Source organism: Aquarana catesbeiana, linkage group LG06 (assembly GCF_042186555.1).
Source record: "Aquarana catesbeiana isolate 2022-GZ linkage group LG06, ASM4218655v1, whole genome shotgun sequence".
Taxonomy (NCBI): domain Eukaryota; kingdom Metazoa; phylum Chordata; class Amphibia; order Anura; family Ranidae; genus Aquarana; species Aquarana catesbeiana.
Genome location: NC_133329.1, coordinates 67,301,062 through 67,325,695, shown reverse-complemented (window position 1 = coordinate 67,325,695; position 24,634 = coordinate 67,301,062). Strand labels below are relative to the sequence as shown.

General features: G+C 42.9%; 1 protein-coding gene across 1 annotated transcript; it reads right to left on the bottom strand.

Moving 5' to 3' along the window:
- Positions 1–115: 115 nt before the first annotated feature.
- Positions 116–24,524, bottom strand: LOC141147978 (natural cytotoxicity triggering receptor 3 ligand 1-like). The gene is made up of 4 exons (XM_073635135.1): positions 24,430–24,524; positions 12,842–13,174; positions 10,094–10,393; positions 116–384 (listed from the first exon to the last, which is right to left on the bottom strand). Exons 1-4 carry the CDS (start codon positions 24,482–24,484, stop codon positions 116–118), a joined length of 957 nt encoding a protein of 318 aa, XP_073491236.1. The 5' UTR covers positions 24,485–24,524.
- Positions 24,525–24,634: the final 110 nt, after the last annotated feature.

The window sequence follows — 24,634 nt, the reverse complement described above, 5'->3', positions numbered from 1 at the left end:
ATTATATTATTTTGTAATATTTTATTAAAAATGTAGTAATAATAAAAAAAAATGCCCACAAATTAGGTACATGAACATTGTGATCACAAAGACTGCATCTTGAGTATTGGCAACTTTACCTTTTATTTACTGACTGGCTTAAAATGTAAATTAATTTATAGGCAAAGAATAATATACATCTGGCATAAATATTCAATAAGGACACAATATACATTGATTTACTTTTCATACTTGAAAGCAGAGCAATCTGTAGAGTTTTAATGTGTGTTACCATTTTTCCTGCATTTTTTCGAATCCACAAAAAAATCCCGATCCCAACTGGGATTGCTGTTAAACCCAGAATAATATAGACCACAGTGACCACATTGAATGACGTTTCTGTATCTGTAAAAAATAATAAACATCACAAATTAACACAATTCTAAAACTCACCATGGCTATGAGAGTCCTGCCCTCCTGTATGTAGACCATAAAAATGAAAGTTATTGAACCAATTGTAAAGTGCTTTTTAATCCTTATGATCTACAGCAGTGGTCTCCAAACTGCGGCCCGTGGGCCGAATGTGGCCCTTTGCTTGCCTTTATCCGGCACTAATTCCTCCCACTGATGTCAACAAGGGGGTACCAATCTTTCCTCTGACACCAAATAGTGGAGAACCATTCTTCTCACTGACACCATAAATAGGGCATTTTTCTTTCCACTGATACCAGTGACGAGACACTATTACTCCCACTGACACCAGCAATGGGGCAAAATTCCTCCCACTGTTATAAACAATTAGGCACTATTTCTCCCATAAAAACCAATGATAGGGCACTATTCCTCCTTCTACTGACTACAGGCACTATGTAATTTTTTTTACTCCCACTAGCGCTGGGGCATTTTCTACTTCCACTGGCCACTCCGGTCCCCCGAAAGTCTAAAGGACAGGAATCCGCCCCCTGGTTTAGTACGTTAGGAGACCCCTACACTACAGTATGCTTATACTGTAGGTAGGCGCAGCTAGCTATTTTGCCACTAGGTGGCTCTGCATCAGAATAGGGTCTGGTTACAGCAGACAGTGTCATCAGGTGCTAGATCCCTTTTAGACAGAGTCCTCATACAGGGATATCATGGGTGAGTCAGTGCACAGATATAGACCAGGTTGGGGGAGCCAAAGAGTTTCTGGGGCATGGGAGTTGAACACCCCACACCAACACAGATGTAACCAGCATGAATAGACCCTGGACAGGACAGGAGGCTGGGAGAAGTAGACTTGTGTTGAGGAAGAGCCAGCTGTAGACTTTCTGGCCCCTATGGTGGGGGTTAGGGCAGATTGGAGGATCCCAAGAGAGGTATACTTATGGAGGAGGTGACTACAGAGAGCACAGTCCTGTAAATACTAATGTCCCTGGGTGGATAGTGACTTTATAGGGAGATGGTTGCTAAAAGAGCTCCATATGCTTTCACATATGACTACTGTGGACTGTCCACTAAATGTGATTGACTAAGTATTGCCATGTGACTGTATGTCGATGTGATGTGACTGTTATGCCTTTCCCTGAATTCCATCAGCAAAGTGCAGCAATTTAACTTATATGTGTGGACATTCTTTCCTTGGGATATAAAGTTTAATGGCCAGGAATGTTATGTGGAGGCCTCTGACATGGAGTGGGGTACAATACGGCAGAGGGTTTGGTCTCAGCAGGAGGGACAGTGTTCTAGCAGGACAGGAGCAGGGGTAGGGACTTTTGCTCTTGATGCCATTACTAGGCAATCGCAAAGCCCCTTTCGCAAAGCCCCTTTCACATGCTTTTATATCTAAGTTTTATGCAAGATATCACAGGATGGCACATCCGTGTCTTGGCCCTCCCTGTACTGATTGATAGTGGTACCTGTATGAAGATTTGCTGTCTAGTTATACAGTCGATGCACCTAGCATATTATAAAGCTGGGGTATTCAACCTTTTGACTTTTCGGGGCCATATTGGAAGAAGAGGAATTGTCTTTGGCCACACAAAATACACTAACAATTAGGATAGCTCATGAGCAGAAAAAGTCGGGGAGATTATAAGTTAGCACTCACTGATCTAGATAATGACCTGCTGACTGCTGTTGTCTGAGTCTAGCTAAAAGTTGTTGATTCATTGCAGTGCTACTGCTGTTTGATCACTACAGGAGTTCACCTGGAATAGTCCTTATGTTAAAGGGGGCCCCCGTTAACCACTTAAGAAGACATGCTTCTACAAATACTGTAGAGTCAGAGAGTGGGATATTAACTCTTTGTGACATATTAACTGACCTTGTAGGAAAGTAGCATTGTCCCACTGCTCAGAACGGTATCCTTGAATATCTGATAAATATGTAATACTATACTTATGAGATTTAACTCTTGACTGGACACTTCCCCATTCAGTGTTCTTATAAAAATGAGTGCTCTACAAACTGGTTCCTTGTTGCAGAAACCATTCCCTTTAGCATGCAATTGTCTTTAAGGACCCCAACATAGCCGGCAGAAGACTTACTTTAAGGACTGTGTTAGAATACCTGTTATTCTACATAGTCAATAATTTTTTTAGGAACTTGAAATTTTCAAATCACAGCTTAGGCCTAGCTCCCTCATCATAAATGACTCCAATTGACACGATTGGATTTTCGGCCTGCAAAAGACCGATGAGATTTTTTTGCCGGAAAATGCGACCATGTATATGCTCCATCTGACTTTTGCTGGCTGAATTCCAGCCAGCAAAAAATTGAGAGCATGTTCTTAATTTTTCGGTCGGAAAAAGTTCCTATCCGAAAATGCGATCGTCTGTGGCACGTCTGTGGCACGTCTGTGGCAATTCTGACGCACAAAATCCCTACGCATGCTCGGAAACAATTTGACGCATGCTCGGAAACATTGAACATCATTTTCTCATCTCGTCGTAGTGTTGTACGTCACCGCGTTCTTGACGGTCGTAATATAAACAAACTTTTGCGTGACCGTGTCTATGCAAGGCAAACTTGAGCGGAATCCCATCGGAAAAGCCGTCATATCTTTTTTCCAAAACTGATCGTGTGACTTCTCTTGATACCAAGTTACAAGCAGCTTAGGCTGTTTGTTTCAGTGAGGAAAGCTACAATTAATGCTGACCTTACCAGAGCTTAAAGTAGCACTCCTACTATATCAATTTATTTTGAAAACTGAGTGCCACAAAGTGTTTCTCATTGAAATATTCTGTCCTTTGTGTGCTACATGGATCAGCAACCCCATTCACACATCAATATTACCCTCTATTTCTGCTTCAATGGAGGCTTGGGAGTTTTTAATTAACCATCCCAACCCTCGACACCCCATCAAGCAGATGGGATTTCAACTAAAAGCTTATGAACATCTGCTCCAATCGATTATTGTCACCACGTGGATCCAAAAAGGTCTTACATCCTTCCAAGATCTCAATTCACAAACAGTGGAGAAATATAGTTTTACATATCTATGGATACAGGCCTTCCATCAAAAACACCCTCTTACAACTATTACAGTTGATGCTAAACTGTGGCAATACTTACTCCAGCCAGGACCAAATAAATTCTCATGGTTTTATAAATACCTCCAATACTCCGCACTCAAAGTGCAGTACCCCTAGGTGCTAAAGTATAAAGTGCACAGTGCTATGTGAAACACAGCAAGTGAGTGATCAAACAAAACAACATATCCATTAAAATATCAAAATAAAATACAAGAGGATATAACAAACAGTGAATAAATGAAGTCCAAAAACGTGTATATCCAATGATATAAAAGTGCCCAAATAAATTAGTCCAAAAATTTGGTGAATTTCACATATCCTATCTTCCAAACTGTGCCACCAAAAAACATGCTGTGGTGTCTTCCAGCCGCCCCCACAGGTGTATATGCTCACCTTCCTGTGTGTGACACAGCGATTAGACTATGTCAAACAAAGCCTTGGAGCCACTCCTGTGCTCATTAGGAACCAGCTGTGCAGACTTCCAATGTTCTCAAGTGGAGATGGTTTATGCAAGAGAAAAAAACTCCATAGCGCAATATGTAGGTATAAAGGATTTTAAAATAATCAGCTCCCCTCACATATATGTGCATGCGTAAAACTACCCCTAAGTGCTAAAGTATAAAGTGCACAGTGCTATGTGAAACACAGCAAGTGAGTGATCAAACAAAACAACATATCAATTAAAATATCAAAATAAAATACAAGAGGATATAACAAACAGTGAATAAATGAAGTCCAAAAACGTGTATATCCAATGATATAAAAGTGCCCAAATAAATTAGTCCAAAAATTTGGTGAATTTCACATATCCTATCTTCCAAACTGTGCCACCAAAAAACATGCTGTGGTGTCTTCCAGCCGCCCCCACAGGTGTATATGCTCACCTTCCTGTGTGTGACACAGCGATTAGACTATGTCAAACAAAGCCTTGGAGCCACTCCTGTGCTCATTAGGAACCAGCTGTGCAGACTTCCAATGTTCTCAAGTGGAGATGGTTTATGCAAGAGAAAAAAACTCCATAGCGCAATATGTAGGTATAAAGGATTTTAATCAAATAATCAGCTCCCCTCACTGGGGTACTCACATATTGTGGGTGCGTGAGTGCACCATCCTTAACAAGCATAAAACGGTCAATCTCTCGGTGTGGTGTGCGGTGCGGCGTGTGTAACGAAAATCTCCTGCTCTCTCTCTGCTGACAGCTCCGTCCAGGCCCCTCCCCTACGCGTGTTCGGCACCGGGACCACGTGCCTTCTTCAGGGGGAATTCCCCCTGAAGAAGGCACGTGGTCCCGGTGCCGAACACGCGTAGGGGAGGGGCCTGGACGGAGCTGTCAGCAGAGAGAGAGCAGGAGATTTTCGTTACACACGCCGCACCGCACACCACACCGAGAGATTGACCGTTTTATGCTTGTTAAGGATGGTGCACTCACGCACCCACAATATGTGAGTACCCCAGTGAGGGGAGCTGATTATTTGATTAAAATCCTTTATACCTACATATTGCGCTATGGAGTTTTTTTCTCTTGCATAAACCATCTCCACTTGAGAACATTGGAAGTCTGCACAGCTGGTTCCTAATGAGCACAGGAGTGGCTCCAAGGCTTTGTTTGACATAGTCTAATCGCTGTGTCACACACAGGAAGGTGAGCATATACACCTGTGGGGGCGGCTGGAAGACACCACAGCATGTTTTTTGGTGGCACAGTTTGGAAGATAGGATATGTGAAATTCACCAAATTTTTGGACTAATTTATTTGGGCACTTTTATATCATTGGATATACACGTTTTTGGACTTCATTTATTCACTGTTTGTTATATCCTCTTGTATTTTATTTTGATATTTTAATTGATATGTTGTTTTGTTTGATCACTCACTTGCTGTGTTTCACATAGCACTGTGCACTTTATACTTTAGCACTTAGGGGTAGTTTTACGCATGCACATATATGTGAGGGGAGCTGATTATTTTAAAATCCTTTATACCTACATATTGCGCTATGGAGTTTTTTTCTCTTGCATAAACCATCTCCACTTGAGAACATTGGAAGTCTGCACAGCTGGTTCCTAATGAGCACAGGAGTGGCTCCAAGGCTTTGTTTGACATAGTCTAATCGCTGTGTCACACACAGGAAGGTGAGCATATACACCTGTGGGGGCGGCTGGAAGACACCACAGCATGTTTTTTGGTGGCACAGTTTGGAAGATAGGATATGTGAAATTCACCAAATTTTTGGACTAATTTATTTGGGCACTTTTATATCATTGGATATACACGTTTTTGGACTTCATTTATTCACTGTTTGTTATATCCTCTTGTATTTTATTTTGATATTTTAATGGATATGTTGTTTTGTTTGATCACTCACTTGCTGTGTTTCACATAGCACTGTGCACTTTATACTTTAGCACCTAGGGGTACTGCACTTTGAGTGCAGCGATTTTTTCTAGCGCAGACACATTGTTTTTTTATTTTAATACTTTGCACGAATATGGAACGTGACTGAGTGTTTGCAGCTGGTCTCCACTGTTCACTTATTATTTTGTAGGCATTTATCCGTAAGTGGCTCGCAGGGTTTCATATATATTTTGACCTCCAATACTCCCTTACCTGTCCCTTTTAGTAAAACAGCCCATATGGTGAGTTGGGAGCGAGACTTGGGTAAACATTTCTCTGATGAGGAATGGCAACACACACTGGCTAAAACATTAGTGTGACCCATTGTGTAAATCATTGGGACAACGCCCTTAAGATTCTATACAGAGGATACCTAACCCAATATAGGCTGTCCAAATTTTATCCCAATGCCTCCCCTATATGTTGGCGGCAATGTGGCTCAAGGGGAAATTGAATGCATATATTGTGGCACTGCAGGTCTCTCCGTGGTTTTTGGAATAAGGTGTTCCCCCTCATATCCCAAACCATGGGTATTCTAACCCTGACAGCTCCTCCTCTGGCATTACTGGGCTTAGATATAGATCTGTTTCCTATACAGTACAGAACCATAATTTCACATATCTTTATAGCTGCAAGATTAAGTATAACTAAGGCATGGAACACTAAACATGCAACACAGAGGTGATTAGTATTTAGTAGAGTTAATACCCATTACCTATATGAAAAATTCTTAACAATTAATAACCAGGGCCTTAAATCCTTTCATTCCAAATGGGCTCATTGGGATTATCTTGACAAAGTATCTGATTTATAACAATTTCAACACAATAGTTATGGTCTTCTGTTTGCATTTGGTAAATTACTGGTGCTAGTTCTATTAGTTCTATTTTTCAGGTTTTTTTTTCTTTTTTTTTGAATGACACATATTTTTTAGTATTGAACTGCAATCTCTACCGGGATACACTAGAATAATATAGGTTATTATAAGTATATCCAATGTATTTAGTCACGGCACAAAGCTTATGAGAGTATTACAATTAGGGATGGGCTTTATGTTCGAGTCGAACATGAGTTCGACTCAAACATTGGCGGTTCGCTCGTTCGCCGAATAGCGAACAATTTATGGTTTTCGTGGCAAATTCGTAAGCCGCGGAACACCCTTCAAAAGTCTATGAGAGAAATCAAAAGTGCTAATTTTAAAGGCTTATATGCAAGCTATTTAAAAGTGCTAGCGCTAGTGCCAGTTATAATGAATTGTCGGTCCGGCAATACACATAAAAGTTAATTGATAACAACAGCATGGAATTTCCCCACAGGGGAACCCCGAACCAAAATTTGAAAAAAAAATGCGTGGGGGTCCCCCTAAATTCCATACCAGGCCCTTCAGGTCTGGTATGGATATTAAGGGAAACCCCATGCCAAGTTTTTTTTTAAAATGGCGTGGGGGTCCCCCTCAAAATCCACACTAGACCCTTATCCGAGCACGCAACCTGGCAGGCCGCAGGAAAAGAGGGGGGATGAGAGAGCGCCCCCCTCCTGAACTGTACCAGGCCACATGCCCTCAACATTGGGAGGGTGCTTTGGGGTAGCGGCCCCCCAAAGCACCTTGTCCCCATGTTGATGGGGAGAAGGGCCTCATTCCCACAACCCTTGCCCGGTGGTTGTGGGGGTCTGCGGGCGGGGGGCTTATCGGAATGTGGAAGCCCCCTTTAACAAGGGGACCCCTAGATCCCGCCCCCCGTGTGAATTGGTAATGGGGTACAAATGTACCCCTACGATTTCACAAAAAAAGTGTCAAAAATGTTAAAAAAGACAAGAGACGGTTTTTGACAATTCCTTTATTAATTTCTTCTTCTTTCCCCGTTTCTTCTTCAATCGTCTTTCTTCTGGTCTTCCTTCGGTGTACTTCTTCCTCCATCATCTTCCCCCGCTTCTTCCTCTGCTTCCTTCTCCGGTCTTCTCATGTGGCATTGTCAAAAACCGTCTCTTGTTTTATCCCATTACCAATTTACACGGGGGGGCAGGATCTGGGGGTCCCCTTGTTAAAGGGGGCTTCCAGATTCCGATAAGCCCCCCGCCCGCTGACCCCCACAACCACCGGGCAAGTGTTGTGGGGATGAGGCCCTTCGCCACATCAACATGGGGACAAGGTACTTTGGGGGGCAGCTACCCCAAAGCACCCTCCCAATGTTGAGGGCATGTGGCCTGGTACGGTTCAGGAGGGGGGGCGCTCTCTCATCCCCCCTCTTTTCCTGTGGCCTGCCAGGTTGCGTACTCAGATAAGGGTCTGGTATGGATTTTTGGAGGGACCCCACGCCATTTTTAAAAAAATTTTGGCGCGGGGTTCCCCTTAAAATCCATACCAGACCTGAAGGGTCTGGTATGGATTTTGAGGGGGACCCCCACGCCATTTTTTAAAAATGTTGGCGTGAGGGTTCCCCTTAATATCCATACCAGACCTGATTTTTTTTTAAAATTTTGGTTCGGGGTTCGCCTGTGGGGAAATTCCCTGCCGTTTTTATCAATGAACTTTTATATGTATTGCCGAACTGACAATTCATTAAAGCCGGCACTAGCACTTTTAAATTACTTTTTTTTCCTTAGAAATGTCATTTTGCTGTCAGACTGTTCTAAACACAGGAAACATGCGCCACTTTACAGGCATACTATAGACACCCCCCAGGTACGAAATTTAAAGGGATATTACACTTTTATTGTTTCACTTTAAGCATTATTAAAATCACTGCTCCAGAAAAAACGGCCGTTTTTAAAACTTTGTTTGCATTGATACATGTCCCCTGGGGCAGGACCCGGCTCCCCAAACACTTTTTATGACAATACCATGCATATAAGCCTTTAAAATGAGCACTTTTGATTTTTCATGTTCATGTCCCATAGACTTTAACGGTGTTCACGTGTTCAAACAAAGTTTTTGCCTGTTCGCATGTTCTGGATGCGGACCGAACGGGGGGGGGTGTTCGGCTCATCCCTAATTACAATGAGCAAAACTTTTGTTTGGTGGAAATTGTATGTAAACAATGTGCTAGTGGTACTGCTCATCTGTTTATTTGTTCCAATTTACATGTGTCATATCTACATGCGTCTTTTCTACAGGTGTCTTTCTATTGAGGCCTTAAATCCACTGTCATTGTGTTTTGCCTTTTTTACTTAATTTTCAATAAAAAATATTTGAAAGAAATATTCTGTCCTTTTTTGAGTATTCATATTCTTAATTAATTTTGCTATTCTACCCCAAGGTCTCCAGTCTTATTTCAGGGTGATCCTAAGGTACTAACCAAAATTGTCGGTTTTTGTCTATTGGCGTGCAAACCCAAAGTTTAAGTGGTGTTGAGGTCAATGCTGAGGTCAAGGTAAGAACAGAGGACCCAATACAACCATTGGCTCCTACAGGGGTAGTGCTCAAACTGCTATGAATTGGGGTGCATGTTTAAGATTCACATATCCTTTAAACTTCTATAAAACTAAAATATATTTTGTGATCGCTGCATTTAAAAAGTCACCCAAACAAAAAGAATTACAATATTTGGCACCATCAAGAACTTGCCTCCACTTTGACTTAAAACTCGATCCCCTGTCAGCCCTTCACTCTAGTCCTAACTTATTTGTAACTTTGCTCTAAGTGGGGGAGGGGGGGAGAAGCAGTGTCCCTGACTGGTCTGTGCCCTAAGGTCCCTATCACACAGGTATTCCAAGCAGGTCCGCCTGTCAGTTTTCATGGAGGTTTATTAGGTCCATGGAGAGTGTGCCTGTTTACACCCGCCTACCTCCAAGTCCATCCAAAAAAAATGGAAAATTACTACATCATTTTCCATTTTGGTGGACTAGATCAGAAGAAGCCTGATGTAAACGGACAGCAGAGTCCGCTTACACCTGGCCAACCATAGAGCTTAGTTGATTGTCCGCTCTGCATAAACTGAATGGGCATGGATGTGATATCCGTCCCACTTGGCTCAGATCAGCGGGGATCTGCTTGCAGATCTGCCCCATGTAAAAGGAGCCCAACAATCTCACAATAAAACTCCTTATTCGGACCTCTCTTACAATTTCCTGCCACCACATTCCTTCCCCTTCTTTCTCTACCAACCCATCCTGCTCATGTGCCCATTCACTTTGCTATTACACAGTTTAGGGCACTGAACTTAGATTTAAAAATTTTGTAACATGAAGAGTGGATGAATATTCATACCTTCATTGATGAGCTGGAAGTTCATCTGCAGAGGTTCTTGTAGAGAGTCGTGTTGGACTCTACAGGAGAAGATCTGTTTCTGGCCTTCATTGGTTGATGTGATTTTCATAGAGCTGTCCATTTGGTATGTTCCATCTTTATACATTTGTGGTTTTCCCATTAACTCATTTCTCAGGACTTCTTCATTTCTGTACCATGTTATCCAGATATCCGGAGGGAAGAATTCAGTGGCCTTACATGTTAGGATGCTCTCTGTATTTCTATGGTCCTTTGTGATAAGTGTGTATATTCGAGGTCTGGCTGAAGGGAACACAAATAACAGTTTATGAAGTGGAATGTATATACTTGTGTAGCACACCCTGAAAGAGCTGCTGGTGAATTTGGTCCTATTTCTGCACTTAGAGCTCACATAGCCAGGCACACAGCATTTTCTTCATTCTTTCACTGGCTCCAAAAACAGTTTACGGATTTCTTTTTAGGTTTTGTAGTGGAACTTGGATAGGGAGAGGGAGCATGGGATACCCCAATAAACTGCAGAACTAATCAACTCGATGACTCCTTAACTTTCTGGCTGTACTGTACAAAAACAAATGTCCCACTGAATCTCTATGCTGACAGTGACTAGTACTCCTAACAGAGATTAAAAGCTACACACAGTCACTAACTGTTCAACTCTGGGGTCATTTCCTCACATGGCCACATGGATCATCAGTTACCTTCTGCCGCTATGCACCAGGCTCTTCCTAGTGAGGAAGATGTATACTCCCACCACTATAGGACAGATGGACTTTTTGCCAACAACTTTCTCCTGGCTCTTCCTAGTGAGCTTTTCCAGACCCAACTTGATCCCAGGACTCAAGCTTGTGAATAGGCCCCCAGCTAAGCCCAGGTGGGACCTCTGTGTCTTCCTGATATCTCTTTCTAGAAATCTGCCCCAAGGGCAGAGCCCCTGCACAGGGGTCTCCTGGAGTAGGATTGGACCCAGGAACTCTGCACTCTGCTGCTCAGTCCTCAGACTATTTATGGGCTCTTTCACCACCTACTGGGCACACCTCCCCAGAGATTGGCTGGAGTCCCATAAATATTTAGCCTGCCCACTCTATGCTTCCTTTCACTATGACTCTAGAGTACTTTAGAAGACAGGGGGGAGCAATCAAAGCAGCAGCCTGTGAGACACTGAGCAGCCCTGAATAATCAACCCCTGCTGCTCTAACTACAGAGGATCCAACAAAATTTACCGAGCAGGCTACTTGACACTAGTATGGTGCTACACTTGAAGATTACTCAGCCTTACCCTGAAGGGAGATTTTCCAATTTGGGGGACAACAATCTAAGTGCCATCAAACTAAGTGATCATCACTGGGATAGGTCAACTAAGCAGTTAACCCTTTACACACACACAGTAGCCATCACCACATGTTTAAACAGAAGGCTCACAGCATCCGCCGGTTTAATTCTCACTTTTAAAAATGTCTATCACTAGCTGTCACAGCCAGACAGGAATGTAACAAATTTTACAATATGGTAGCTTCTTCAAACTATTTTTAATTACTAACTTCTAGTTAGGCTAGGTTCACACCATTGCAAGTGGTTGCGGGTGTGGGAATCGCAGCTGTTCCCGCACCCGCAACCACCTACAGTCAAAATGTGCTGCTCTTAAAAATTGCATGGGCTGAGATTTATTCTTTAGTAACCAAAACTGCAGTGTTTATCCTCATGACACATCACAGGAAGCACCTCCATAGTTAACAGAGAACAGAATTAAAATTAGACTTGGGAAACTTAACATTAGTAAATCACTGGGACCAGATGGCTTACACCGAGGGTACTTAGGGAACTCAGTCAATTAATTGCCAGACCATTGTTCTTAATTTTTACTGACAGTCCACTGACTGGAATGGTACCAGCTGATTGGAGAAAAGCCAATGTAGTACCAATATTTAAAAAGGGCCCAAAATACATCCCTGGAAATTACAGACCAGTTAGCCTAACATCAATAGTATGCAAGTCTTGGAGGGGATGATAAGGGACTATATACACGATTTTAGTAATGAGAACGGTATCATTAGCAGTGCCCTTTCTAAAACGATGTGCCCTTTCTAAAGTGCGCATGAGCCGATGACATTGGCGCATGCACAGTAGTCATCGGCACTCGGGTCTTTCGTAAATATCTCCTAAACCGTGGAGGTTTAGGAGGTATTTCAAGCACCTACAGGTAAACCTTAATATAGGCTTACCTGTAGTTAAAAGTGGTTGTACAGGGTGTACAACCACTTTAAAGTGGTTTTAGATAATCTTTAGTAGTCCCAATACTAAATTAAGGAATTTGGTGTCTAACTGAGTGGTATCTTCTTCTACATTAATGCATTCACTTTTTATGAAGGTAACTCCATTACAGTAGGAGTTATGGAATATAAATGGAAGTTGAGAGTTTGAGATGTACAGTATGTGGGTTAAGTTATAGGTCAATATCAAAGACTCTCAGATGTGTATTCCTTAACCACCTCAATACAAGCATATCACACCTTCTTCTTTACAGGCTATTTTTCAGGTTTCAATGCTGACTGACAAAAATGAACCCTTTTTGGAAAGTAGACACCCCAAACCAAATGTTGTCAACTTACAAATCAGATTTACTTCATTCTTTTGGCAATTATACAAAAGTTATTACATTGTTTTCCCCAAAAGCTAAATATGAAAGCAATGTTTAACCTGACATTGATTTTTTTTTTCAGTAGGTGCCTTTACCTAACACTTTGAGTAAAGTCTTCTTCTTCTTGCTTTCAGTGCTGTAGATAACGGTACATACATAGGTGCCCCTATCAGGAATGGTCACGTTGGATATGTGTAGTGAGGCGTATCCGTCCCCCAGCGATTCCACACAGAAGGACATCCTGGGGTCTTGGGTAGAGAAGCCTTTACTGTCATATCGCAGGAGGACTTTTTCCTGGAAACTCCATGATATGGAAAGCAAGCTAAAATCTAGTGGCTGTTTATCCACCGAGAAGGTGCAGTTGAGAACGGTGTTGTTGGTGACAAAGGCCCTTTGTGGGGAAGGAGCGAAGACATCCAAAGCTGCATCTATTGAGATAAATCAACATGTAAGATTATGTAAAATTTTTACCCAATTTATACTCAAAAAACACATTGGGGTAAAGGAAACTGAGCATGTGCTGTTGGGGAGGGGAACATAACATAAAAAGTACATACATTTTAGTGTATGTAAAGCAATACCTTTTGTCTAGTTTTGGATGTAATGTGAAGATTTTTATTACGGTATGTGTCCGTGTTGGGGAGATTCACTTTACTATTGGTCCTGGTGACCATTTTCTCTGATCCAAAAATCTGCTCTTGGTAGCAGCCCCTTTACAGCAGAGCTCAGACTGATAGAGGGAGGGGCGGGTGTGGGATACAGTCAAGTGTACTGCATGAAAATTTGCTGACAAGCAGCAGAAAGAAAGAAGGGAGCAGAGTGAGCAGAGGGATAACCTACATCATTCTCCTACTGCTCCTTCAATTTCCATAAGCAGGTTGGGGTGGAGAAAGAATACCACTATTCCCTTGTATTCCCTTCTGACAGGTATAATTGAAACAGAGAAAGTGGTGCCATCCACCTGGCTTTGCTGTGTGACAGGACTGTGTAAACCTGAGGACTGGAAAGCTAGAAGTACAAATCTTTTGGAAAGTAAAATAGCATTCACATATGTGTTTCTTCTATGTTTTCACAAGAGCCTGTTGTGCTGCAAGGGGTAAAGCACAGGCTTTCTCTAAAGATAACACAGTCCACATGTATAAAAAGAGAAAGTTACACAACATGGGGTTTAGAAGGCACCCACCCTTAAAATGTCCCTGGCAGGGAAAATGAATCTGACTAAAATCATACTTATGCCCTAACTTTTATATGTCCTTTATAATTCCCCTGTTGAAATCCCCCTGATAATCTTTCGGATGGTCAATTCCCTGTGTAGGCTGTTGCTTTGGGGTGCCCGTCCCCCCAGAATTAAACTGGAACAGTTATAACTCCCTAAAGAAGGTGGAGGCCTTGCCCTCCCAAACCCTTGGGTTTCCTATATAGCTGCTCAACTCCAACACCTCAGAGGTTCTATGTCCCCTGCTACCGAAGGCTCCTGTGCTCGCCTCCTACTTATTGGCACTGATGCAGAGTCCATCCCTAAGGGACTGGAGGCTCATTTATTTCAGAAACCCAATAAACAAAAGCCTACCTATGCACTAATCCAGAAAATCTGGAATAAAGCGAAGCAACGGAAGCGATCAATGGGTTATACTGTATATAGTTCAATTTGGGTAAATAATACATATGCTGAACTGGCTAAAATCCAGCAAGGGCCCAGATGGCATGTCTGGGGGTAACTCTTTTCTCCCAGGTGTTCCAACATGGAAGGTTGATGACTTTTCTGGATCTCCAACGGAAATTTGCCCTACCGTCCCACATGTTTTATTATTACTTACAATTGTAAGTAATGCGACAGATTGGTCACTTTCACTCACCCCTGTTTTTCACCTACTTCAGTCTGCGACTGAAACAAAAGGTTTCATATCCCAGAGTTACCACATGCTTTTAATGGAATACCCGAGGGCCCACCATACGAAGGCAATGTCACAGTGGGAGGAAGATGTGGTAACATTGACAGGCAACCAGTGGGCGGAGGCTTTTCAGTCAGCTAACATGCTCTCTTAATGTCTCTCAGAAAGTATTGCAGTTGTACATTTTACTCAGAGTACATTATACCTCAGTGAAGCTTCACAGGATGGGTAGAATCTCTGAGCCACTCTGTTGTAAATGCAGGCAAGCATCCGGGACCTTATCCATCTCATCTGGCGCTGTCCAAAGTTACATCACTATTGGAGTGAGGTTATCTCTACACTTAATAGAATCTTCCAAGTTAATGTTCTCTTGAATCCTATTCATTGTTTACTTGGAATCCTCGAAGAGGTGATACCTGAGAAAATGACCAGAGTGGCTCTTTCCAGGGCCTTATTTCAGGCCAGGAAGGTCATTCTTTTAAGTTGGAAATCTATAACCCCTCCATCGGTTAAAATGTGGGTAACTCATATGGGGAACACGCTCCCCTAGGAAGGGAACATATACCAGCATAGGGGTTGAATTAATAAATATGAGAAACTCTGGTCTCAATGGCTTAATGTCCCTGGGTTATCCCCAAGGGAGCTCATTCTGATGAGGGTACTGCAATGTCCCACAGGCTGAGTATAGATAGGGAGCTCCTAGGGAACATAGGAGAGATATGGGTGAGCTGTATAGCTTCCTACGGCTCACACAAACCCACTACTCAAACCCCATACATTTGGAAGGGAGGATAGGGAATGTTCAAGGGGAGATGACACGGGAACCTTTACAAGACAGAGATGCAGTTTAACAATGTACCAACTTTTACAAAAAAGGTGTAGAAATTGCGCCAGCTCCTAAGAAAAAGTGAAGCAGCCGACACAGCAATTTGACCGTTGCAAATGTAAGAATAATAATGAAAAGTGTGGCGCTAATGAATAGTGGGACACATACTGTTAATCAAGTAATAGTGATCTCTATAGAGGAGTAATGAAGCTTAAAGTGTAAACTTATGAAGTGAAAGGTAATTGTTTTATAAAACATCCCAAAGAAATATAAAGTATATAATAATAGTGGGTGCTTAGATGTGTAAGGGAGTGGATACTCAGTAACAACCTGTAGGTTAATTAAGAAACAATCGTGCATACAGAACCATATTCCAAAAAAACAATACAGAGAAATAATAATGCAAGGTATCTTAATATACTAAGTATGCAGCTCAGCGAAAATAATGTTCATTTGGGTAAAAGCCAAGAGAAAGGACGTCCAAATCCCTAAAAAGGGTAAACATATATGGATACTCGAAGTCTATTAATGGGTGGATGGGGTACTCCTATTTAGTCCCACAACCATCTGGGCGTAGGCCGTCTTCATATGAGGTGATTAAAGGCTGTTTAAGAAGGGTCCTTAGGTACAGGCAGATTCTTGACTCATGTGGGTGGTCTCAACAAAGAGAAAGAAAAGCAAAAGGATGCCCTTACCAGATAAGGTGGACTCACAGGCCGTTGGCGGTGAGTCAAACGAGTTTGCACCGTCAAGCGGTATGGGGTGATGATCTGTAGGAAGACTTGTGTAGAATCTTGTCAGGAGTCCTCAGATGGTGTACCAATTTAGGATCGGGAGCCCCCAGGATTCGGTTTCGGTCGCCGAATGACCGTTTCCTCAAAAGCCCGTCATATGAACAAATAGGCAAAGAAAAGAAAAAAACTTCCACATAGTGTAAATCCTTATTTTGTAAAAAGCGTTAGAGCACTTTATTAAGGAGTACACTCCAAAAATTTTTACAAGCGAGGGCAGTAAAAACTCGGCTCAAAATAAAATTGAAATCCAAAGGCATAAAAAATAGTAAAAAGTAGTGTAAAAACAGCGCAGTGGGTAGTGGTGGGGTGTAGTCTAGGACTCCTGACAAGATTCTACACAAGTCTTCCTACAGATCATCACCCCATACCGCTTGACGGTACAAGCTCGTTTGACTCACCGCCAACGGCCTGGGAGTCCACCTTATCTGGTAAGGGCATCCTTTTGCTTTTCTTTCTCTTTGTTGAGACCACCCACATGAGTCAAGAATCTGCCTGTACCTAAGGACCCTTCTTAAACAGCCTTTAATCACCTCATATGAAGACGGCCTACGCCCAGATGGTTGTGGGACTAAATAGGAGTACCCCATCCACCCATTAATAGACTTCGAGTATCCATATATGTTTACCCTTTTTAGGGATTTGGACGTCCTTTCTCTTGGCTTTTACCCAAATGAACATTATTTTCGCTGAGCTGCATACTTAGTATATTAAGATACCTTGCATTATTATTTCTCTGTATTGTTTTTTTGGAATATGGTTCTGTATGCACGATTGTTTCTTAATTAACCTACAGGTTGTTACTGAGTATCCACTCCCTTACACATCTAAGCACCCACTATTATTATATACTTTATATTTCTTTGGGGTGTTTTATAAAACAATTACCTTTCACTTCATAAGTTTACACTTTAAGCTTCATTACTCCTCTATAGAGATCACTATTACTTGATTAACAGTATGTGTCCCACTATTCATTAGCGCCACACTTTTCATTATTATAATGTACCAACTTTGCATGGAATGCCAGCTGTATTTAGCTTTGTTTACTGGTATAATGGAATGGGAAAAGCTTTTGTACTTCTTTGTACTTGGTATTGTCTTATTAAATAAAAACCTTTCTGATTATGAAAAAAAAAAAGAAAGCGCCCACAACGTGAAGATTTTTTTTTAGATTGTGATTATACAGATTATAGATTAAAGCAGCCCTGTTGGTACTTTACAACATTCCAAATAGAGTTCCCTGCAATAGAAGAGGTATCGTCTCCCCAGATGCCCAAGTCTCCTACCTACCCTCTGTTCATGCTCTTCAGCCTCGGTAGGTCTCTTCAGCATTTAATACTTCTGGAATTGCTGGATGCCTGTGTGTCCCACCACTTTGGTTTCATCATCCTACCCTACATCACTACGGCACACAGCAGTGACATTAGGGTCAGAGAACGATGGCGGGGGACACAGGTATCCAACACTCCCAGAAGTGTCAAAGGCTGAAGAATTTTACAGAGGCTAAAGAGATGGAATAGAAGAAGGATACTGTACATGTTGGGTGAGTGAGTATAATACATCTTCTATTGCAGGGAAATGCTGTTTTGATTGCTTTAAGGGACAAACAGGGTTGCTTTAATGTAAACAAAAGGGACCTCTTTGCATAGTTGTAGTATTTTCTGCTTACCATTACAAGACCACTGACTCTTATTTGTAGCCTAGATTTGGTCTTCCAATCATTTCCATAGGGGTTGGGTGAGCTTAGTCCAGAAAGTTCCACAGGTTCTAGTTCAAAACTCAGAGCTGGCAGTATTTTATGGTTTGTCGCAAACTTTTTTGCTGGACAGCTAAGCCTGATACAGGAAGTGGAAAAATAATGGCTCTACTGGCAGGATCAATAGGTAAAAAAAGTAAGTTATGCAGGCTCAGAAAATTAAAAACTGCTGTGTTAATGGGCATGCTTCTTGTGTATTTGTATTGTGAATACTACCTGTTTGTTTCAAAACAGGGACTTTTTTTTTTTTTACATTTTACATAATTGCTTGTTGCATGGACATTGCCAATGAAAACTTTAAAGTAAAATTTAAAAGTTAAAATACTAAACGCCCAAAACCCATTACACACACACCGGCTTTTTACAGATGACATTCTGGTCACATTTTCTACACCAGATCTGATAGAAAGTACTGAACAAATTAATACAAATACTGGTGGTCATACCTGACCATTCTGACTCATTGATATCTGTTGTTTCCCCTGCTAAGGAGAGAAATTGGAATTGGTAACGTTATAGATGCATGTCTATGCTCACACTTCCCTTAGAGGTCACACAGCATTTGGACACTCGAAAGGTTAATCTAGCATTTAGTGTCACTTTTGCTATAGCAAACAAAAATGGCTGAGTTCATGTTTGTGTTGTTGCTGTATACTCACTGTCACTGTCTGAATAAAAGCACTTGAATTGCTTTCATGTAAAACTGGGTGTTCTTATGGTTTGATTAAGCCTGTGCAGATGCTCTGGTCTTCTTCTCTTTATTGTTGGGCTGCCAGTTTCAGACCAAAACCAAGGGGCAGGATTTGTGCGCACTGATTGAGACAATTAAAGTGATTGCAAAGTCTCGTTTAAAAAAAAAAAACAAAAACAAACGTTATACTTACCTCCTCTGTGCAGTGGTTTGGCACAGAGCAACCTAGATCCTCCTCTTCTCGGGTCCCTCTTCGCTTCTCCTGGCCCCTCCCTCCTGTGGAGTGCCCCTACAGCAAGCAGCTTGCTATGGGGGCACCCGAGCCAAGTCACAGCTCTGTGTGTCCATTCAGACACGGAGCCCCACCCTGGCCCGGCCCCGCCCCTCTATCTTCTGATTGGCCAACTGACTTTGATTGACAGCCGTGGGAGCCAATGTCACTGCTGCTGTCCAAATGCTGTGTGCCAATCAGGAGAAGAGTCCCAGATGGCTAAGACACTTGTGGACATTGTTGGAGAGAGATGGGTCTCAGGTAAGTAATTAGGGGGTGCTGGGGAGACTGCCAAGGTTTTTTATCCTAATGCATAGAATGCGTTAAGGTAAAAAACGTCTGCCTTTACAACTCTTTTAAATACTGTGCACAGGCTCAGAATTTAGTTTAAAGTTCTTCAAAATTTTCCTTTTCAGTGGTTATGCCTGCAAGTCAACTCCCACCGGCTTTTATGGGGTCTTCTCCAAAGAGTTTCCTGTATTGGGAGTCTACGAGGAAGGCCACGCCTAGGGAAAATAAGATATTAGCTGGAGGCTCTGATTTAGGCAAGGTCAACTACAGCTCAAAACTTTTTCCTAGTTTAGGAATACAGTAGTTTTCCAAATTCTCTTACTGTATTTTTGTTTGTTTTGTTAGAGACTATGCGCTGTTTAGTGCTCACTAGTCATGGAGTGTATTATTTCAAGCACATGCTATGTGCATGGTTGTGCAATGATCTTCCCACCTGGTAGGAAACCTTGAAGATACTGACTACCATGAAGTGCTACAGTTGGACCAAGAGGAAGCAGACTGCGGTTGTCCCTCACATGGAGGTAGTGATTGACTGGCTGATTTGTAAAGCAACACAGGAACATTTCTATTTCTGTCCTGCTTTGAATTCTAGGACTGAGATACCACTAGAACCTCAGTTGTCAAGGAACTATATTAAAATGGAAGTGTCCAACCAGTATTGCCCATTGAGAGAGGGTTGCTTTCAGCTTTTTTTTTTCATGCAGTGCCATTGACATGTCTAGGAAGAAAGCCAGCTCTGACACACACACAAGACTTTAGGCTAATATAGATGTCTCCTTGACAACAACAAGCAATGAAACCCTACCCTTCCTCTATAACGTTGGTCCCAATTGTGATGTTTAAACATTCTCAGCCTTGCCCTGCTCAGAGATTTTCTAGCTTGTAAGAGTTTGTTCCTGCCAACTAAACATACATACAGGGCTCTACAGCCTGGGGAACAGACACGTCACCTGCTAGAGGTAAAAGTTGGTGAAAACTACAGAACTGTGCATGCTGAGTCCGACAAGTATTAGGCTTGTGCAACCAAAACAAACAGTTTTTCAGAAATAAATGGCCAGATTTTACTTGTACAACATGATGTTGTTACTGGTATGGGTTAAACTTAAACCTTACCGAATTCCTTAACCAAAGAGGAAACATATCATTGACAAAGTTAGGAAAAATGCATGAGTTACTGTAGGTATAACTGAAGAATCTAATCAGGGCTGGTGCAAGGATTTTTGACACCCTAGGCGAAACCTCATTTTGCTGCCCCCTCGGCTGACTCCGCCCCCTTTTCCCTGCCCATGTAAATCCCACCTTTTTAATAAAGCGCCCATCAAATGCAGCCTCACCAGCACCCATCAAATGCAGCCTCACCAGCACCCATCAAATGCAGCCTCACCAGCGCCCATCAAATGTAGCCTCACCAGCGCCATCAAATGCAGCCCCACCCAGCGCCCATCAAATGTAGCCTCACCAGCGCCCATCAAATGCAGCCTCACCAGCGCCCATCAAATGCAGCCTCACCAGCGCCCATCAAATGTAGCCTCACCAGCGCCCATCAAATGCAGCCCTACCCAATGCCCATCAAATGTAGCCTCACCAGCGCCCATCAAATGCAGCCTCACCAGCGCCCATCAAATGCAGCCTCACCAGCGCCCATCAAATGCAGCCTCACCAGCGCCCATCAAGTGCAGCCTCACCAGCGCATCATCAAATGTAGCCTCACCAGCACCCATCAAATGTAGCCTCACCAGCGCCCATCAAATATAGCCTCATCAGCGCCATCAAATGCAGCCCCGCCCAGCGCCTAGTTTGCCTAGTGGTAGCACCGGCCCTGAATCTAATAGTGACTTAGCCAGTCCCATTGTTTTATTCCCAAAGCCAAACAGTAGTTGGAAGTTTTGTAATAATTCAATTCATTGTCATAATTTGACACTTATCCCATAATCTGGATGGACACGCTTATAAGAAGACTGGGGACAGTCCAGTATCTGACAAACTTCGACTAAACAAAAGGTTATTGGCAAATTGACTTGGTCTGGCTTAAAGCACCACGGAAATAGCTGCGCTTGTAACCCATGAGGGTTCCTTTTAAAATAAAAAGATGCCATTTGTGTTGCAAAATTCCCCCACCACATTCCAGCGAGCCATGAACAGAACCCTAAGGCCCCACCAGGAATACGCTGCAGTTTACCTGGACAATATAGTGATCATTAGCACAAACTGGGAATCTCACTTGTCTGTCAAGGCTGTACTGAATGTTCTTCATGTGGAGTCAAAACATTTTCAAAATAGAAACCATCTAAGAATGGGCATGGCCCACAAGTCAAAACTTTCCTTGGAATAGCTAGTTACTGTAATGCCGCGTACAGACGGTCGGACTTTCTGTCCTACTTGGTCCGGCACACTTTCCGACGGACTTTGTCCGCCAGGTGCGCCGGACTTTAAAACGGACGGTCTTGCCCACACACGACCAGACTTTGCGGCGGGCTAAGTCCGCCCGTTTTTCCGACGGACTTTCAGAATGAACGGACTTGCCCACACACGGACAAGTTCGTTCATTTTGAACGTGACTCAGGTGCGACGGGACTAGAAAAGGATGTCAATCTTGCCGCTTTTATCGGCGAGATTGACACCTTGCGAGTCCCGTCGCGGGGCATGCCAGGCCCTTAGGTCTGGTATGGATTATAAAGGGGAACCCCCTACGCCGAAAAAACGGCGTGGGGTCCCCCCTAAAATCCATACCAGACCCTTATCCGAGCACGCAGCCCGGCCGGTCAGGAAAGGGGGTGAGGACGAGCGAGCGCCCCCCCCCTCCTGAACCGTACCAGGCCGCATGCCTGCGGCCCCCCCCACCCCAAAGCACCTTGTCCCCATGTTGATGAGGACAAGGGCCTCTTCCCGACAACCCTGGCCGTTGGTTGTCGGGGTCTGCGGGCGGGGGGCTTATCGGAATCCGGGAGCCCCCTATAATAAGAGGGCCCCCAGATCCCGGCCCCCCACCCTATGTGAATGAGTATGGGGTACATGGTACCCCTACCCATTCACCTAGGAAAAAAGTGTAAATAATAAAACTACACAGGTTTTTAAAATATTTTATTAAACAGCTCCGGGGGGGGGTCTTCCTCCGTCTTCGGGGGTCTTCTTCCGGCTTCGGGGGTCCCTCCGGTTCATCTTCTCCCGGCGTCCGGTTGGTTCTTCTCCGCTTTCTTCTCCCGGTGTTCCAGTCCTTCGGCCAGCTCCTCCGCTGTCTTCAGGTGGCTCTCTTGCCAGCGGAGGTCCGGACTTCTGGGCTTCTTGTCTTCTCTTCTCTTCTCTTCTCTTCTCTTCTCTTCTCCAGATGTTGACACAACGCTCTCTCCGGCTGGACTGCTCTCTGAGGGCTGCGTTGTGACTTATATAGGCGGAGACCCTGCCCCTTTATGATGTCACAGTCCCTGGGCATGCTGGGACTGTGATGTTTTAGGGGGCGTGGTCACTGGGTGATGTTGAAGGGCGTGGCAGAGACTAATACGTAACCGGAAGTCAGTAAGGAGGCGCCTCGGACGCCGCTCCAGCTTTCTCTCTTGTTTTTATGCCTATTTATCTTGTTTTAAATGTAAGAGACCACCCTTATTCTTAATAAACACTATTTTGGTCAAATCTACTACACCATTGGAGGCTTCTCTCTTTTCCCTCTTTACTTTTTCCACCGGACCGGTGGAGCCCAGGGCGGGCAACCCCCTCTCTCACCCCCTCTCTGTTCCTATAGGCATCTGCACGCCGGGAAGATTATCTTATCATTAGAGGCACATCACCCGGATTACCTTATGCACTGCACTTTACAGGACCTACTGCAGCAGACACTTGATGCCTTTATCCCCCTTCTTTAAGGTGAGAGGTTAGAGAGCCCGGATATACCGGACCCCCCATTTATAGACTGTCTTCATTGTCCTCCATACCTGATCCCAGCTACAGCCATATAGGATTTTTGCTTTTAAGAAGAGAACAATATGAACTTTTCATTTATGAAGATCATGTGTGTCACCAGCACATTTGGATTTGTTTGATTATTTTTATGCGTGTTTATTCACTGTTGTATTCAACCACATTGATATCTATGTTTATAGCCACTTTAGCTGCACCTTTGTAGGTTGTTATACTGTCACTTTTTTTTTTCTTTATGTGATAGATTTGAAGCGCGAAGTCCTTCCACAGGTTTTTAGTTTGCTGAAGTGTAGTGTGAACACTTTTGACTTTGCTGCAGTCTTGAGAGACATCATCACATAATACTCACGCTCACTTACCTTTATCGCTTTATTTCACTTATTTATTTTATTTAGATTGAGACACATTCCTTTATTCTTTATAGCGCGAGGGACACTACCACATTCATTAGCTCTGTGATGTCGTCATGGAGGAGGGGAAGAGGACTCCAGTGGCAAACTGTGAAGCTCTGGTGAACTCCATGCCTAAGCAGGTTAAGGCAGTGCTGGAAAAAAACGGTGGCTACACAAAATATTGGGCCCAATTTGGATATTTTCACTTAGGGGTGTACTCACTTTTGTTGCCAGCGGTTTAGACAATAATGGCTGTGTGTTGAGTTATTTTGAGGGGACAGCAAATTTACACTGTTATACAAGCTGTACACTCACTACTTTACATTGTAGCAAAGTATCATTTCTTCAGTGTTGTCACATGAAAAGATAGAATAAAATATTTACAAAAATGTAAGGGGTGTCCTCACTTTTGTGAGATACAGTTTCACTTTTTGAACTGCATTACTTAAATAAATTAACTTTTTTAACTTTTTACACACACACACACACACAATACTGCACTCACAATACACTACAAGGTCTACTAGAACTAAAGGTTGTTAAAAAGTGGAAACTGTGCGCTGAGGCTGACAAGCATGAGGCTTGTGTAACCTATTAATTAGAACGGCTGTTGTGTAATTAGAACTGAGACACAAGGACAGTTTATTTCTTTGGATAACCTTCCAGCACCTGTATATAACCTGTACATAGCACAAACAATAGCTCTACTGCTTTATCAAGACATTACTGGAGTGTCTAAGTGGTGGCTCACCCCAGGGAGCATTGCACCCGCTACCTAACCCCAGATCACAATCATCTATACAGTGAAATGAATAGCTATTCCTGTCATCAATGTCTTATACAATGTTAAGAACTTACATGTCTGGAGTAGAGAGAGGAGAATGAATATTCCCAGAATAGTCCTCTCCGCCATCCCATCTTTGTGAAATGAATGCCCTTTACGATGTGTCACAGTGAATGTGTTTTATTTAGTTTCACTTTCAGGTATTATTTTTGGGCAGAGGTGTTGCTAGAGTTGTAAAATACCATGGGCAACCTTGGCACTCTAAAGAGAATAGTAATG

Coding starts and splice junctions, on each gene's coding strand:
- LOC141147978 (XM_073635135.1), bottom strand. CDS start 24,484: ATGGCGGAGAGGACTATTCTGGGAATATTCATTCTCCTCTCTCTACTC. Junction 13,175..24,429: donor CCTCTCTCTACTCCAGACAT/GTAAGTTCTTAA, acceptor TTATCTCAATAG/ATGCAGCTTTGGATGTCTTC. Junction 385..10,093: donor CTTCCAGCTCATCAATGAAG/GTATGAATATTC, acceptor TATTTTTTACAG/ATACAGAAACGTCATTCAAT.